General features: G+C 41.1%; 1 protein-coding gene across 1 annotated transcript in view; it reads right to left on the minus strand.

The window, feature by feature from the left end:
* LOC137461502 (protein sidekick-1-like) overlaps window positions 1–18406 on the minus strand; it is a gene marked incomplete at both ends in the record, with an annotated part of 29273 nt that extends 10867 nt beyond the window's left edge. The window contains 6 exons of the mRNA XM_068171221.1: window positions 3880–4016; window positions 13044–13220; window positions 14322–14424; window positions 16452–16619; window positions 16885–17001; window positions 18212–18406. Of these exons, the coding sequence (XP_068027322.1) occupies window positions 3880–4016; window positions 13044–13220; window positions 14322–14424; window positions 16452–16619; window positions 16885–17001; window positions 18212–18406 (897 nt within the window). The remainder of the gene's footprint in view (window positions 1–3879; window positions 4017–13043; window positions 13221–14321; window positions 14425–16451; window positions 16620–16884; window positions 17002–18211) is intronic.
* Between the last annotated feature and the right edge of the window lie 647 nt (window positions 18407–19053).

Genomic DNA, 19053 nt, shown 5'->3' on the forward strand with positions numbered 1-19053 from the left:
CCAGGGTTGGTGACTCAACCACCTCCCTGGGCAGCACATTCCAGTGCCTGACCTCTCTGGCTGTGAAAATTTATTTCCTAATATCCAAGAAGATACTTCCCTGGAATTGCTAGGTACATTGCAACAGGGATTAAGCAGGTCGTGAAACACCCCAAACCCCACATTAGTGCCAATGACAGCAACGCATGGCACTATTTATTTTGAATCGCCTATTTCAAATTAAGGTTCACATTCCTGGCTCTGTGTGGGCAGGAATACTTAATGACTGTGTTTCCCTGGTACTGTGTTTTTCAAATTAGATTATAAATTTGTCCCCAAATGTTTAAGGCCATATGTCTCAAGTCACCCATGGACACAGCCTACTGTGAATACTTGTAATTCAAGAGTTATTGCACCGTGCCAAATACATTCATTTTAAAAATGAGGTGACCAGGTTTATTCATATTTCCAGCAATTTATGGGCATGATCTGCCACTGTTTTTCTTTTCCCCCCTCTAATTAAAATAAGGGGTTTATATCTCTTTGCTGAATTGATATTAATGAAAAGGAGTCCTAATCCATGCCAGGTGGACTGACACGCCTCTCTCTAATGCAGCTAGTAATTAGTCCCCTGAAATTTACACTCATTATTTTGAACCCTCTTCAGATATTTCTCTGAAGCAGATACTCTTATTATGGATTCATTTACGGTTTGTGCTTCAAAATGTACAATGGATCCTAAAGCTATTAGAGAATCATTCACAGTAGAAGAGCTAAAAAAGCCCCAAACCTAAAAATGAACAGAACTGGGCTACCTTTTGGTACCCTACATATTCAAACTCCACAGAACTAAGAACAAAGTCTTCTGTGCAGCTTTGCTAACTGGAAAAATAAGGCATAATTCTGCTGTCCCCACCTAAGCTTTACATGTCTGGAAACAAACAGGGATTAGGATGTTAAGCACATTGCACTGGTGGTGACAGTCAAAGAGCTACAGATGCCTGCAGATGAGCTCATGGAGGGCATACACCCCCTCCTTGACAGTTGCTCTTTCTACAACACAGAACAGGACTGACAGGAAACCTGAAAGGAAATTTTCTTTGAAAAGTAAAGAGAGATTCTTCAGAGTCATATCAGACAAAACTATACCTACACAAGATCAAATGTCAGCTTCATTCACAAGTGTCACTTGGGACAGGTGGGAACAAAGGAAAGGTGGTGTTTGCCAAAGGAGCAGGAGGTCTGTAGAAACTGCATATTAACCACACACTACTGAGATCAAAATAACTCTGAAAAACAAACACTTCAGGAAAACAAAAACCCAACCAAGAGAGTGACAATGAGCAGACATTAAAGTCAGCTCTCCAAACTAAAGTCACTGCTGACATTGTTCTGCTCTTCTGTTGGCATCCATGAAGCTGAGCAATAATATACTAAATGAAAGAACACAGCAACACTGGAATGTTCAAGGGCTTAGATTCCTCTCTGTCCTACTTCTGTGAGTAACCATTTAGACAGTGTACATAAAAGCAAAACAAACAAAGATGAAAACTGAAAGGACAGCAAGATCCAGAATATTTCTGGGAGTTAAGATGCTTGATTCACAAAAAACCTAAACTGTGTTTGGTTGCTGCAGCTGCAAGCTTGCTGAAGTACATATACCTGTGATTTGTGATAATGAGACTCTCTCAGTGGTAGATTGCAATGCCATCAGCCACAATTACTGGATCTATCATGGAGTGAGCAAGGGTTCACAGGATCCTGTGGAGTTCTGAGGGACTCTCTGCAGGACTTCTGGGGAGCTACTGTTGATTTTTGCTGAGACTTCTACAAATATCGGTGAATAAATTACAGCATTTTCAGAATTATGGCACATTTTCCTCATTCTTGTATTGGGTAACTGCAAAACACTCTTGCTAGAAAGGAACTTGAAGACCTTCCAGGCTTCTGGCTCCAAGTGAGCTGCCTCTTCCTTTAATCACTCTTTCCAACCAACACAGCCCAGTGCAGGACCCAAGTGCATACATTTTGCCAGCTATTTGTTTTCTCCAAGTAAATACAGTTCTAGTGCCTTTGCACCGTGTTCCCAGACGGGCACTTCAATAGCTTGTCATTGTCAAAGCCAGGGGAAACATGAAACACAAGGGTAACAAACACCCTTGGGTAAAAGAACAGGTAAGGGAAAAGCAAAAAGAGAGTTACTGGTTAGTATCCATAGGAGAGCAAGGACAGAAGAGAGAAAATTTAAAGAAAAAAAGGAAAGAAGGTGGTAATAAAGAGGTAAAGAGAGTGTGGATTACAGAGCTCTGAATTTTCTCGGTCACTTGACTCAAAAAGATCAGAATTGTGCTCAGAAGCAAGTTGTTTAAGGATATCAGTCCTAGGCATGACTTGGGATTTCTACTAGGATTAGAAAACTGCACTTTGCTTAACAGATGTCAAGATCATCAGTTCTGGGACCTCCACATCAAAAACTTACGCAATTCAGGATGCAAAGCAAAAGGGTTGTATGTGATCTGAAGCTCAAGTTTCATCTCAAGCTCTCTGTGTGGCAAAACAAAATGCTACTCTCCAGATAATCAGAAATCAAGACTGCTTCACATTCAGTTATGCAGTGGCTAATTTCCACATGTCAGAAGAAGTGATGCTCTTAATTTTTTCATCAAGAATCAATTGTTAGGCTTAGATTTCCAGCTCCTAGGGTGAAAGAGATTAGAAAGTACTGCCAAGGTGACCAATTTCCATATAACCTTATCCTTCCATCAACTCCTAAAAAGGCATTAGCAATGTCCCTGAATAACCTTGCAAACTGAGAGCCACAGAGGACTAGACGTGCAGTATGGCACAAATGTGAGAAGAGGCAAGTCAGTTACCAGGTTGGTAATCTATGAAGCTAGATACCTGGATATCTTACAGGTAAAAATCCTCAGCCACCTACCTAAAAGAAAGGTGTAAAATAATAATCCCGGGAACAGGAATAAAATACATGAACCCATAAACAGATAAGATAGGAGTTCTTATATTAAACATCCAATTTTGTTCTTCTGACAGATCACCAGGTCATTATTTTATTATATTCTCTGCAGTTTTCAGGTGAAATTTGGTCTCTCACTGCATGTACATTTGGTGTAGAGTGCAGCTGCATTTGGTGTAGAATGTTATCTACAAATGCCTGTTTGTAGACGACTACAAACTCAGAGCAGAAGACAACAACGTGGAAAAAAAAGTGACAAATGCATTTTACAGATGTTGAACAAAAGGACTGAGGAATGAGCTGTTGTGCCTCAAGTCTGGCTGGCAATAGTGGAGGTGGAACTAAGGCTTTCCTCTATGACCATTCATAGAATAGAATCAACAAGGTTGGAAAAGACCTCAAAGATCATCAAGTCCAACCTGTCACCCAGCACCTCATGACTACTAAGCTATGGCACCAAGTGCCACATCCAATACCCTCTTGAACACCTCCAGGGACGGCGACTCCACCACCTCCCTGGGCAGCACATTCCAATGGCTAACAACTCTCTCAGTGAAGAACTTTCTCCTCACCTCCAGCCTATACTTCCCCTGGCGCAGGTTGAGACTGTGTCCTCTCATTGTGGTGCTGGTCATCAGGGAGAAGAGACCAACTCCCTCCTGGTTACAACCACCCTTCAGGTAGTTGTAGACAGCAATAAGGTCTCCAATTACCTGAAGGGTGGTTAATTAACCACCACCTCAGACCTCTTGTTTAACTCTTTCAGCATGCAAATAGTTGATCGCAAACCTCAGGGCTTTGCGCACTGTCTCTCACTTAGCAAGGAACAGTAATAATTTGTTGGTAGGTGTGGTAAAAGGTGAGTCTGAAAGAAGGCTGAATAATTAAGGAGAACATGAGGGTGAAGCACATTTGACTTTACTCACTGTTCTCAGAGAGCTCGACCATGTAGTAGAGAACGGGGCTGTTTCCATCAAAGGGGCGTACCCAGGAGAGCATCACGCTGCGGCTATAGGAGGAATTCAGAGTGGCCAGAAGATTCTGAGGGGGATGAGGCAGCTCACTGTTAAAGAAAAGAGAAAGATGAGGAAAAAAAATAATAAAGCAGAGAAAGAAAAAGAGAGGGGGAAAAAAAAAAAAAAAAAATCAATCTACATTTCATTGAGCTACAATCTTACAGGCAGTTAAAGGCAAACCACATCAGATTGCTATGATGATAGATATAAAACTACCAGCAGCTATTGTACAATTAAATAAATGAAAGACATCTCTGAAATCTTCACAATTTTATCCTATTTAAGGGGATATGGGGGGGAAGAAAAAAATAATAAATTATGCTGAAAGTCCCAAGGCTGATGCCTAGAACATGGCTAATGGAAATGTTGCTAAATGTGGAGGGGAAAAAAGCCAATTTTCATACTGGTTTTGACTGAAATAAGTTGGTCAGTGAATTTCCTCTCTCACTTTCTCCCCTTCCCCCCCCCCCTTTCTTACAATGATGTTCTAGCAATATGACAGCAGTAATGCATATAAACAGGAAAACACATGGGAGATATGATTTAATATGGAATTTTTCATACTCAAGGAAGCAGAAGACACTGACACTATCCATATAGAGCTACTAATCAAAATTACCATATGTATTCTTAGGCTTCAGAACAGCTTGATTTACTGGCGGATTCAGGCTTATCCTGTCATGGGTAGAATCTTTCCCTCCTATAATAAGGATTTTTTTGGAAGCACGCAACCAGAAAACGTAGTGAAAATGCCTCCAGAAACCCCTTGGAAATACAAAGTGAAACACTGGGGGGGGGGGGGGGGAAATAACCCACACAACCAAAACCAACAAAAATAACAACAGCAGCTCAATTAAAATGTGCAACTCCTCCTCGTAAAGGCAATTTGTGGAAAAACATTTCATTTCTACTCCTTGGCTGGAAGTTGGAGGCTGCATGGGGCAGGGAGAAAACTAAATCCTGCTGCATGGCTTAAATGCTGATCTGTATGAAGGGATAAGAGCCCTTCAGCCATTACATTTGAACCTGATTTCTGTTCTTCACCATTCCAGCTCCTAAGCAGGACGAGGATCTCAGAGCAAAGGAAAAGCAAGGAGGGTCAGGTTTCACCCACTCTATCCACTGCTTCTCCCCAGGAAAGCTGAGGGTAACCCTTCCCCAGCAAGCCCCACCACTAATCTGCTCTGCCCAGAGCAGGAAGCCACAAGGGTACCTCATATGCTTCATTCATAAACGCAGCAATTTCTGGTTGTAATACATCATGCTACTACTGAAGGCTTACAGTTATTTAAAAACCACAACTCCTTAGCCACTCAGAAAAAAAGAGTAAATAGAGACTCTGGCTTTATGCCAGAACAATAAATATGTCCTGGATTTGGGTTTCTACTGAAAGATTGAGGAACATATGGAGAGCCAGAAAAGAGTTTTATTATTTTTTCCTGTTAAAACTGTGAATGCTTTTGTTTATGTGTTTATGATGGCCACACACTGTGGAGTTAGCACTGCAAGGAAAAAAGGTTGCTGGAAGAGCCATAGAGCGGCAAGGGAAGCACAGAGATAATATTAACACATGTAGAAGACACTCGCCTGCCCACATCTCTCAAGGCTTTAAAAGGGCTGATGCTTCCTGAGGCTAAATCTGAGACTTTTGAGTCTTGTCTCGTCTCATTTGACTTTAGATGCCTAACCAAATTAGCAGCACAGTGACCCCCAGGCTCTTTCTGTAGTAAACATGGAATGACACCTCAGGGTGTGATTCCGATCTTAACTTCGTTAAATCACTTGCCCAAGATGTTTTGATTATGAGGAGTTTAGGCTGAGTGTGTTCTCACTTAGGTCTGGGCATGCACCAACCAGGTTCCAAAGTTCTGATGCACAGATAGTAAAGTCATGGTCACTTTGGGGCTAGAGGAAGCATCAGGTACATGTAGAAGTATCTGTGGGCCCAATGGAAGTAGAGTTTGAATACAGTACCACAATATTTTGGATCAACAAGTTTAGGGAAGAGGGGAACATGGGATCCAAGTAGGAGGACAGCTAGACTGCAAGACAAAACAGCAGAATAAGCCTGTCAAGGGAAAGTGTGGAGCAGGGGATTAAGGCTATGGCCACTTACCCAGGGACTACAGGAACATGCTACCTAATTTTGAATGAAACATCAAATGATAATAAACATTAAACCTCCACTACAATTTATCATCATGTCCTAAGCAAGCTGGTTGGAAAAGTGTTTTTGTGATTAAGCTGGCAAAGGAAATTACTGATGGAACGGGAGTGAAATGTCTTCTTGTGACATGGCTCAGGGAAGTCCTTGCTTCATTTAGTACCAGACCCTGTGGAGGAGAGCTCAGAGGTGTGTTGTGGCTTCAGCTTCTTCCAGGAGACAGGGAGCAATGTGGGAGGGATGCCTGAGGAGCAGCTCAGAGCAAAGCTATCCCCATGTAACTCTTTATGGGAACTGAACACTCCTGGTATACATTAAGGATATCTTCAGGGTGTACATTTACTAATCTTGTTTCCCCATACATTTAGAGGGGCTGAATTAACAGTTCATTTGAGGATAGAGGCTATATGACTACAAAAGAGTTTTAGTGCACATGTCTCAAAAGAAATTTTGGAGGAGAGGGGGCACTCCCTTTTTCATGGTTTTTAAAGCAAAACCCCAGTTCAAACATGGGGTTTTTCACTTAGGGTTTGGGTTTCATTGATTATCCTCTTAAGCTGACACAAATTGGCAATCAGTCAGCAGCATGAAGGAAATGGGCACTTTCTGTTCAGAGATGGAGCAGCATGAGCTGCGGCATCCATACAGTGCACCTATCTCCACTAATATCATATTCTTTAGCCATGTGTCCACTGAGCAGCAACAGATGGTGCTTACAGATTTAAATCCCTCAAGGCTGACATAACAAGTGCCTAAGAAACACACCTGGACAGAAATAAATATTTAAAACTACAAAACTATTCCAACCACAGAAATGTACTTCCCTCTTTGCAGTACACAAAAGCAGAGATTAATAAATAGCAATTCCTCCTTTAGCAAGCATTTACACTTTGTCTCCTAGTCATTTGCTACCACATACTGTGTGGAAGGATGATAAATGAGACCTGTGCCACCATCATGAATATTCACATTCCCAAAAGGGATAATTGCTTCCTTTTTTTCCTCCCTTCCCTTCCCCCATCCCCTCCTCAATCCCCCTTCTTTTTTTTTTCCTCCTTCTTTCTTTTTCCTGTAAGAGAATTCCTTTTCCTTGCTCCTAACATCTAAGAAATCACTGCAGGGAATGGCAATTTCAACCCTTCTTCAGGATGAGAAGGACCTCAGACTAGGTCTATTCAACCTGTGACACACCAAGAAACTGCATGAGGTTTAGGACAGTAATGCATATGACACAGAACAGCCCTTGATCAGGCACTGGAAGTTTAATTCCAACATTGCATTTTCAGCAAACATAAGAAAGATTATAAACAGGACATATATGAAGGGTTTTCACTGTAGGGTATCTTAAGGCCTCACTCTTCCAATGCTGAAAATGCAAACAGGAAATATAAGAAGGGTTTTCAGCACAGGGTATCTTAAGACCTCAACTCTTCTAATGTAAAGAAGTTGCATGGAGGCAAATTTTCCACAACTTACTTTGTGTGACAGAAAAATATGTATGTGGACACTTTTAAATCTGTAATTGATAGATAAGCCCAGGGTTAATGGCATAGCCACCAAGGTGACCTGAGGGGATTCTGACAGAGCAATTAAAATAGCAGATTTGCAAGAAAAGAACATGAAGTCATTGTGACAATCTAGGAGAGAAATATTAGCTAGTTGCAGATGATACATGTTCAAAACAGAAACCCTAATGTTTTGAGTCAGCTCATCCCTGCCAGAGGGCAGCTGAAAAATTCACTCAGCAAACACATAGAGTGTTTTATAAAATTAGCTAAAAGCAGACTATTTGCTGAGGGAAATAAACCAGACATGGTTTGGAGAGATTTCTGAGAAAAATGGTCCAACAGCAGGTAATTAGAGAGACTGTGACTGAAGAGGGGATTACTAAAAAGGCAAGGGAGATTAAACAAGTTTTCTCCTCAGTTTATAAAACACCCTGCTCCTATTTCATAAATTATTTCCTAAGTCAGTTTTATTCAGGAGCAGGTAGTTAATCTGCTAGCCCTGATAACATGGTAAGAAGTTGAGGCAGGAAGCCTCCCAAAGAGCTCAGCTCTGATGGCTTTGCTCATGAAAGTTGATAATGTTTTAAATTAAGGAGCTTGTCGTCTGTTGCTCAGGACTTTTCAGTTTCCCTTGCTAAAGAATCCTCTTCAGTTTCTAAGCACAGGAAGGATTCTTGCAGAGCATTCCTAAGTTTTGAGGCTTTTTTTTTGTCTCTCATAAGCCTATAATGAGGTGGATTTCTGACATTCAAAGCTTGCCCAGTCTAAGAAGAGGTCATTTGATGGTCACCACGAGCTCAAATCTACAGATGACTAAAACATTGGAACAACCTCCCCAGGGGAGGTGGTTGAACCCCCAGCACTGGACATGTTTGAAAAGACACAGAGATGTGGTGATGAAGGACATGGTTTTAGCACTAGACTTGGTAGTTTGTTAATGGCTGGTCTTGATGATCTGAAAGGTCTTTTCCAACCAAAATGATTCTCTAACTTTGCAAAAGCCTTTTAATTTTATACTTTCTTTTGGCTCAAGACATTTCTGATATACATCCAATGATGAGCAGACACAATTGTATTCCCTAGTGTATTTCTGGGTGCTTTTTGTCTTTTGGATATCAAGTGTATTTAGACTCAAGCAGTGAACCTTACTTCTTAGATGACAGCTTAAGTGAGAGCTTGGAAAAATAAACAGAAGCTTTCCTTCTGCTAAGGAAGGAATAATAGATTTGCAAGTTTGACAGCCTTCCTGTTTTCACTCCCAGAAGAAAAGACATGTGCTATCAGAGCTAAGTGATATGGGATCCACGTGAAGGGAAGTTTGCAATAAGACATCATTTTGATTTGCTACTCTGCATTGGTCCTGCTGATTTTATTTTTAGCAACCAAACTATCCTTTTTTTTTTGTGGGACATATTGGGAGGAAATTGGAAGAAAGAGCAATTACAAACATTTTAGTACAAAGGGTATCAAAATTCCTGTATCAATGACTGACAAAGGCAATGCCTTGCATTCTTAGCAACCTGCTGGGCTTTATTATAAGCGGTTAGCTTCCCCCTCCTGCTTTTGAAGAAGACAGAACAATAATAGTTCTTTCTCTGGTGAAAGAGGACTGAAAGAAGATGAACTCTCTGCCAGGAATAAATTGTCTATTTTTGTGTTACATTGTCCTCCCTGTATTTTTGCATAAAGAGCCTAAGAGATTTTACTATATGTTGTGACATAACAGAGGCTTGTACAGGGCTTTGATTTTCCAACAATGCAGCATTACCATACTTTTCAGTCACATTCATACAACAAAGAGATTCTTTAGTATGGACTGCAGACAGGCTGATATTGAGCAGCAGGTATCATTAGGCATAGATAGTGGTAATTCTGCATATTTTATATATATACACTGAGAACCCCCAGGATACTTTGAGCTGGAATCAGCACAGTTTCCCATCAGGTGAGTGATACATTGTGATAACTCAGTTTATGCAGCTTTTGGAGCAAGCACTTTTTCCCTCTGCACGTACTTCAGCATGGTATTTACAGGGCTATAGAAGCGAGCTAAATGAAGCTGGGATGTTTCATAATAGGCAATTAATTTTCCAGGATCAAACCCTATGGCTTGGAGGAATGCAAGAGAACCCATCATCAAAAGACCTGACAATGTTTATTTTTTTTTCCCCCTAGTAGCAGCTCTACTAGGAGAAGAAAAAAAATGGCAAGTAAAAAATTAAAATCTATCTCTTGCAGAAGAGAAACATCACTCGAAAATGTTTTACCTCCTGCAAATCAAATCAAGTGATGTACATGAAGAATAAACACATTTAGAGGGAAGACAAATGAATGAATAGAGTATCTTGACTAGCAATTAGTTTCTGTGCCCAAGCACCATCAGTGCAAAATTGATGAGCAAGGTAACCTTTGGCTGCACTTTAGCAAGTTCTTCATTAGTTTTCTGGCTTTCCTTTTCAAATATTTTATTTCTTTGCAGACATGCTGAGAGAAATGATCCCATCCTGCTTGCACCACCAATGTATACCACGCTGTGCTGTCAGTGTTTCTTCTACAAGAAACGGTACTTTTTCTCCCCCCAAGCCTGTCTTCCAACAAGGGAAGGCAAAGGGGAAAATAAAAAGTTTTCTCTCCTCCTTTTCACAGATTAGAAAACCAGGCCACTCAGAGATTAAATAACTAAAGGTCACCCTGAAGGTCAGCAGCTTTGAATTGAATCAGTTTGAATAGAAATCAGTAACAAACTTATTTGTGCCTTTGGAAATTTCTCTTGACATGCCCAGAGTTAGAGGAGGTACATGCTGGTTCCTGGGGGAAAAAAGGTGCTGAGACAATTGGAGTTGTCAGGTGAAGCTAGCTGGGCTACGATATCCTCCTTTGGTAGACTGCTCCAGTCTGTAATTGGTTGAGAGGCCTCCTTTGAACATTTGTCTGACATTAGTGCTACTCAAGGCACTGAAGTGTAAGTGCTCATCGATGGAAACGTGCATGCCCTGTTTGTTAATGTTCTGCACTGGAGAATTATCTGGGAGAATAGGGAATGGTATAGATCTGTCATTCGTATATGAGCTAGAATTTAATTTAAGCTTTACTTCAGACATTTCCTTTCCACATATTTTCTTCTTCATTTCACTTCTGTTGTATCATGTATCTCTATTTCCCACAGATTTGTGCGGCTGAGCCAAACGATAATGATGAAAGCTGCAAAGGAATGCAATGGGTTTGGGCATTATTGCACTACCTGCAGCTCTGCTTTGAAATAAAATGTCACAATTCCAGGTATGATTGAGTGACTTATCAGTTACTGAAGTCCTTTAAAGGAGTGGGTCTGATACACAGGTGGTAGGCAACAGAACACGAGAGGAAGTGATGAAAAGATTAAAAGCCAGCCCCAGTGCATGGAGAGGCAGCAAACAAGCTGGGATGCAAGAAAGCCAGCCTCAGCAGGGTACACAAGATGTGCTTCTCCCAGCTAACTTCTAGCCCAAGTTCTGTGGAGTATAACACTGCTCTTCACTGGTCAACAGTGAACTGCAAGTGAACACATTCACTGTGCTGTACTAGTTTGCACAGGGCACCTCTTACTACTTAGGATCAAGAGCTGGTCAGGCTGCTGAAGTGTTTAGCACTTATTTATAGCTTTGCTTCGAAGTCCAACATTCTTTTCAGTCTTTACTCCATAATTTCCTGCCCTCCATTCAAAAACTGCCTCAGAGAAAAAGCAAGTATGGTTATATAGCAGCAATATATTTTGAATTGTCTCCTGCTCTTGGATTCAAACCAGCAGTAAAATGCACTCAGGGAGGAGAGCTGAGGAGTGCTTAATTAGAGAAAGAATGTATGACCGCTCTCTGAAAATGGGCATCTGATCTAGCCTTGGCACTGTCAGAATAACGCTGTATCAAACAGCCCTCTGCATAGCATAGCAAACCTCGGAGGTGAACTCATTACATTGCCAGAAGTGGAAGTTGCCATCTTCTCGGAGCGATCAGGCACGGCCAGCAGAAACAGTTGCACACTTTTAGTTAAATTAAAGCATGTGGCACTACTCAAATAAATAAATAAATAAAGGCCCTACATAAAACATTACCTTCCTGTTCTTTTTGATGTGCTCCACGCATGTACCAAGCCCGCAGTGTGTTGCTTTTAGTGATAAAAATAAAATGGATGTGCATTTCACCCCGGTGGAATGACAGGAGGAGGAAAATATGGAAGCCCATAATCACATTTTTATAACCCCTTTTTTTCCAAAGCTGAATTGCACCTTAAACATTTTCTGCTTTTTATTTTTAAAGATCTTTAGGAATAAAGACAGACATACATAAAAATGTTTTTCTCCTGTAAAGCTGTGAATGCAAGAGTAAGTAGTGCCTGTCCAGGGACCAGCTATTCTGATATATGTTCAGCAGAGAAGAGAAAAAATGCTAAAAGGAGGAAAAGATTTTCTTATAACCTTGGCATCACAGTGCAGCACCTGAGCTTTATGGGAAAGCCCTGCAGCGTGGGATGACAGAAGGATTCAGGTTGGAAAGGACTCAGGAGGTCTTCAGTCCAACCTCTTGCTCAAAGCAAGGTCAGCTGTGAGATCAGATCGGTTTACTGAGGCTGGTCTTGAAAATGAAGACAATATTCCATATGCAGACTTTTAGGGGTCAAATAAAAAGGGGGTAATCATCTACATCAATCTACTCATGTAAATACAGCCCAGGATGCTGTTGGCCTTTTTTGTGGCCAGGACAAATAGCTGGCTTATGTTCAGCTGCTGTCTACCAAGATCTCCAGGTTCTCTCCAGCAAAACTGCTACTGACCAGACTGTATTACTGCAAAAGGTTATTTCTCCCCAGATGCAGATGTGGCATTTGTCCACATTGAATTTCTTAAGGTACCTGTTGGCACATTTCTCAGCCTATTCCCTCTCAATGGTGGCCCTGCCCTCAAGTGCATCAACTGCCCCACATCTATCTTGTGCCACCTATACACCTGCCCCCACGCCACCTCCAGTTCAGTGATAAAGATGTTGAGCAGAGCATGCCCCATTACAGTCCCCTGTGGTAGTCCACTTGGCTTCAAGTGGGCTGCCATCTCTTCATCATTATCCACTGAGCTCAATCACCCAACCAGATGGATAAGTACAGACAGCAATCCAGAGAGCTGTGGTTATTTGCAAGAGACTTCCAGGGCTCTGGTTATCTGAAAGCCCAGAAAGCAGGGCACCGTGCAAAAGAGAGGATGTTTCGGGACTTTATTAGGAATGAACCAGGCTTAACTTGTCCTAAAAAAAAAATCCCACACCTAAAATGATTCTTACAGACTCCCCAGATCATCTACAGTGAAATGCCAGAAAAATACCTAAGGGTAACTGCACCTAGTGCAGCATAAACACTCAAGATGGAATACTCACATCACTTCCAGTCGAGCCATTCTGGAGTCATTTCCTCCAAAAGAAATGACCTCACAGGTGTAGTCTCCAATGTCACCTGACCATGTCTGGCTGATAAGGAGGGTTCCATCTTTCTCCACTGTGATCCTGGAACTGCTGGATGGATTTATCATAACGCTGTCCTTCTTCCAAAGATACCTGAGCATTACAATATTGCAGTTATTAATTACTCATAGGAAGATGAAAATAGATTTAAGTGAACTGTGCTGTAAGGTATCAGCTTCTGTAATCACACATTTAGAATGAGAAGCCCCTCTGGTTACTTTCAGGAGCAGTGCCTTTTACAAATTTAAGACCAGTGATCAGGATGAGAAATCCAATGGCATCAGGATGCTATATATTTTATAAACAATGTTACATATTTTACATGGAAAAGCTGAAGGACTCAAATGTTCAGGTTCCCAAGTCCACCTTCATCAGCATTTTAAACCACAACTAAGTCTGCAACTAACAGCTGAAGTATTGGCCCATCTCTGCTAAGGCTGTAATAACATTAGGCTGCCATAACCAGTGACATCTTGAGTCTGCTGTGGCAAGGTTTAGCAGAGCTTATCCATCAAAACACACATTCACCAGCAGGGCACAGAGATGGGTACAGCCCATGGTCTTGCAATCAAGTGAAATTTTTATGCCTCTATCCTTCTGTCTGAAGTTCTTTCAGCAGCCCATCCTTCCAACACGCTCCATCCCTTCCTTGCCTTTTCATCTGTGTTGCTTTCAGATTACAAGAACTTTTGTGGCAAACTTATTTTTTTGGATCAACCTCCTCTAAATGCTCTAGTGCAAATCTTAATAGTTCAGACATATTTTTGTTTTCCTTTACATGGTTGAAGCAGGATACAGCCCCTAGCTATTGAGTTGTTTCCAAGAAAATGGGCTTTCATGCACCCCAATGTAAACACTTCTAAAATCCTATTCCATCCCTTTGGCTTTTACTCTCATTAAGTATCAGCTTCTGACAAGTTGGTTTTATTGATAGTGTATTAACCTTGACAGTAAAATCATGGAAGGCTATATTGAAGTCATGAAGTGGAACATAGCTCATTGTAAATAATACATAAGGCTGCAAAGGAAGATGGGATTTATATGATTAATGATACAGAGTACAACCTTATAATGCAGTAATCAGGGGTCTGGTGTTAAAATCTGGGGTCCCAAAACTTTCCACCTAATGCTATTCATATGGCTTATAAAATTAAGCTTGGATAAACCACACAAATAAGAACTGACACCACCAACCTGATTGAAATTCTGGGATCGTGAGTCGCTTCACACCGCAGAGTGGCTGTGGTTCCTTTGATCACAGTGCTGTTCTCAGGAGGGTGAACAATGAAAGTGCGATCTGAAAGGAACACAAGCCATAGTTCAGGTGAAATTACAGCATTTTGACTTGGGCATTCACTCAAAGAGCAGGCAACTGAGCATTTGTCATTCAAAGCAAGCGGGCCATTCCTCTTTGCTGTGAAGGCTCTTCTCCCTCTAATGCCATTGTGTCAAGAAGAGGTGGAAGGCTGCAGAGTGCAGAGACGTAAAAGCAGCAGAGAGCATGAGTCCAAGCCATCAGTGATCGGAGTACGGAGAGAACAAAAGCTGCACTAAACTCTCACTTTTCTTGTGGCAAGCATCTATGGCAATTCCCTGAAGTCCTAAGGCAGTGAGTATGCGATGTGTTATGAATGAACCCAAACATGCAGTGAGTCAGGAAACAGTCACGTTGTTTAGAGCATGTAGAAGAAAATTGGTACTCTGGAAAAATATCCTGAATGAGGTAAACTTAGATGGCACCCCACAACCTCATCAAGTCCAGGAAAGAGGTTAAAGGAGGAAGAGCTTCTAGTAATCTGAATTTTCCATGTAAGAAAGATATGCTGTTTACTCAAATGTTTTAGACCATCTTTATTTGAGCACCTCCTGGAGACCCAGAACACAATAATTGCTGTAACTACAGCAACCAGATTTGGTGTGAAAGAGCTCTATTATGCTTAACACCCAGTAACAGCAGCAGATAGCAGCAGCTGGAGCAGGTAGACAACTAAGGTGAGCACAGAAGATACGTGGATAATGTTAATCAGTCCCAAATCCCTACAGAGTTAATCAGTGTCTACAGAGGCATGGCATACATGCACAAGAAGGAATCATCAGCACAATCAAAAAATCGAATTCTAACAGCACAGAGTTTTTTGTATTGTTCCTGATGTGCCTATATATGCCTTCTAGCCTCATAATGGTGCTCTTGCTACACAAATAATTAGGTTGTATTCACTTTTCTTTTCCCCCTCCAATGTAGATCAATGAACAGGAGCTATCTTTAATACATATAAGAACCACTTATTTAAGAATTAGTAGGAAGCTCCTCATTTACTTGATCCATACGCTTAGATATTATTCAGTTTACATCATCCTGGTATGTACACCAACTCCACCTTGCCAACCATACGTAGATGTGATGGCAACATGGCACAAGTACATTACAGTTACTGCCAGCATTGTTTTCAGGTAGTCCTAAGTTCAAAAGGAAAAACGTGGCTGATATAACTTGCACAGTCTGGGGATTAACAAACGCCAAATATGCATCACACATCAGCAGCATAATCAGTACTTCAAGTACAGGAAAGGAGAAAGGGCCACAACACTTCTGCGTGTATTCTAATCATCTTCATTGCTCTTAATTATTTTTAGTCCTCAGGGATTGTTATGTCCTACCTTTAGTGGAAAAAACCCCATGTTATACTGAAATTTAACCCACTTAGGAGTAACACAGGTGAACCTGCCGGGTCTGACTCTCTTCCCCAAGAGAATCATAAAAAAAACAAACCAGAGATCAAGGGCAAATGCTGAAGGACAAAATAATTTCTTGGGCTGCCCTGTGCTGTGCCAATCTGTAGCATGAGAGACTAGCTGAAGTCTGCTGTACTTTGGTTTGGCTTCCAACAGTGCCCAGGGCCACAAAGAAACACAAAGGTATGAGGAAAATCATACCCACTGTAACTGCAGCCACAGGCTCAGTTACAGCATAGGCTGGTCTCTACTGCCTGCAGACTCCTGGAGGCAGAAACCAACTGCAAACAGCCAAACCTACAAGTTAAAAGGTTTGATTTGCAATGCAAGATTCACCGTGAATAAAATGGTAATTGTGGTCGAAGCTCTATTTAAATTCCACAAAATACCAAGGTTCATATGCATGATTTTACAAACAAAAAAAGGTATTTGTGATAGGTTTCCTGAAATAGATACATTATTCCTATTAAATCACATGAGTATCTCTATTAACTAGAAAAGCATAATTACTTACGAAAATATCCTCAGCATACAACAAAAAGTGATTAATACTTGATTAAAGTTAGACTTTAAACAAAGCATTATCCTTACTCCACACTGTCAGCATCACAAAAGCATTCAGGGCTCCTTCAGAGTTGACTGCACAGCAAGTATAATTGCCAGCATCCTGGAGGAACACGGGTGTTATCTGGAGCCCTCCAGATTCGAGAAGGATGAACCGAGGCATCTGAACCGAGCCACTGGCTAAGATCTGGTTTCCTGAAACGCAGAAGGGAAAACCAGCACGCTTAGCACCACGTAGCCTGCACGGATTAAGTGCTGCAATTCTGCTTCTTCCAAAAGACTATTAGAGCCTCTCCAGCCCACTGGCTCACGACAGCCCCACAACAAACCCTCCCCGCTCGCAGAACCAGAGAAATGAAGAAATATGCATGCTAAATGGGTCTACAGATTCTCAGTAACAGGGAAGGGATAAGAAAAATGTGGATTATGGCTTTTCTACAACAACTTCATAACAGGTTACCTTTCTTCCATGTGATGGCAGGTTTTGGAGCCCCTGAAACTTCACAGGTTAGCACTGCGGTCATGCCCTCTGTCACAGTGGTATCCTCGGGGGGCTGTATAAATTCTGGTTTAATGTCTAGAATCAAGAAGTTCAAAAACCTCAGTGCATCTACTAGCAGCAAGATCCTTTGCCTATTATTATGGACTACTTTACATCCACTTTTATAGAGCTGATGGTAGAGAAGGACACGACAGTAATACATGAAAACCTTTCAGCAGTGACTGTAACCTTTCATTATTCATCTCATAGGAATTGTCTAATTCGGTTTATTATCTGGATGGAAAATAAAGATCTATCAGTGCTTGTACTTGACAAGATGGCTTACAAGAGGAAAAAAAATAAAAGAGAGATAAAGCTGAAAAGGAGTGTTTAGGGGGAAGTTGAGAAATCTAGGTAAACAAAACTATTTTCTTTCATCTTCATAACGGAGTTCTTTAAGATGAAAAGCAACTCGGAAAAGGCATTAACTTTGAGATTTAAATGTCAGCCAAAAGAATTCAGAACCTGAGTCTCATCCAAGACATTTTCCAAGTTTCTTTATTTCTTATTTTCCCCTAGCTGCATTTTATAACCTCCCTCCCCCAACCTCCCTCCCCCACCCCCACCCCTTAGTTTCCCAGGGATATATTGAACTGGGGCCATTCCGGTTTCTGAGGCTAGTAGAAATTCTGGGCAGTATGTGCAACCTGCCCTTGGGCTAAAAATCAGCCTCCTGAAAAGAGGAGCTACAGTGTTACAGAAATGCCTGTTAATAATTGCTTTTGAAAGAGCCTACTAGGGTTTGTAATTCTCCCACACAGAAGAGTGTACTTTCATTAACAAAACCTTTTTAATCAGACTTTTTGGCCAAGAAAAAGATGTTTAAGTCGAACTTACTTTCTTTCCCCTACTAAATGTGGTTGCAGACAAAAGGCAGATAAAATGATACCATGCACAACCATGAAGCAGTAGCTCAAAATCAGAACCAAATTACATTAGAGTAGAACTAAATTATTAAGCATTAAAAAAGAGAAAAGTATTTCATAATTGATTTTTTTTCCCCTTTCATAAAGTTCTCCTTTTGTAGTATGAAATATGGAAGTCACTCTTAAGTTCCTAATGTCATAGAAAGGTTTTCTACAGGCTTCAGGAGATTGTGTTCAGGCCACAGAGGGCATTTTGGGGTCGCTTACACCTAGGGCAGTTACAAACAAGGACAGCATGGTGGAGAAATCTTATGAATGTGGGATCACCTACAGCAATGATAAGACAGCTCTTTGATCTCGTGTCACAACTCCTTACTCACTAGTCACATCCAGGTAGGTGTATGTCTGTATCTCCCCAGCTTTATTACTGGCAAAGCACTGGAAGATTCCAGCATCCTGAGGACGCAGACCGTGGATCTTTAGTCCACCACTCAGCAGAACTTTGTAGCGGGGATTTTCCAGTTTACTGAGGGGAACAGAGTCCTTGTACCAGACCAGGGTGGGAAGAGGAACACCTATTAAAAATAATAATAAACAAATATTTATCTGGTAGTCTTTGCAAATCACACTTTAAGTCATCAAAATACGCAGCACTGTTTTGCTCCTATCTCTCATTTCCCATCCTTCTACCCTAATTACTTATATTTTTACAAGCAGCATTGATAAATGGAGGCTGCATCTTACATTATCAATGGTAACAGTACACTGCAGGACATGTGGGAATAAACAGTGAAAAGGGGTGTGTGTGTGTGTGGGGAGGGAGGATGTTGAGAAAACATGTTATCAAATTACTTTCTTCACCCAATCATATTTCATGCCACTACAAAATAAGATTTACAGCAATTTCAGGTTGAAAGCCAGAATCATGCTTCTTAAACAGCAGCACTGTGGCAATACAGCAGGTAAGACTGTTCCATCCTAAATAGGATTCCTCCAAGGTGTCAACATAAGAAGGCAATGGCAAATTGCACATAATGAAATGCTCACATGGCTGTATTTGGGTCCTAATTTGGCAGTTTGAGCTGATGTACAAACAACAATTTGCCAACAATGGGATAGCTTTAAATTATTATTATTTTTATCCATTCTCAAGCTTCACCTCCTACATGAAAAACACAGACATTAGGAGAAACAAGAATCCTACCCTAGATATAAGTTAGAG

This window comes from Melanerpes formicivorus, unplaced genomic scaffold, assembly GCF_026170545.1.
Source record: "Melanerpes formicivorus ecotype bairdi unplaced genomic scaffold, bMelFor1.0.p_v2 SCAF_2449, whole genome shotgun sequence".
Classification (NCBI taxonomy): Eukaryota; Metazoa; Chordata; class Aves; order Piciformes; family Picidae; genus Melanerpes; species Melanerpes formicivorus.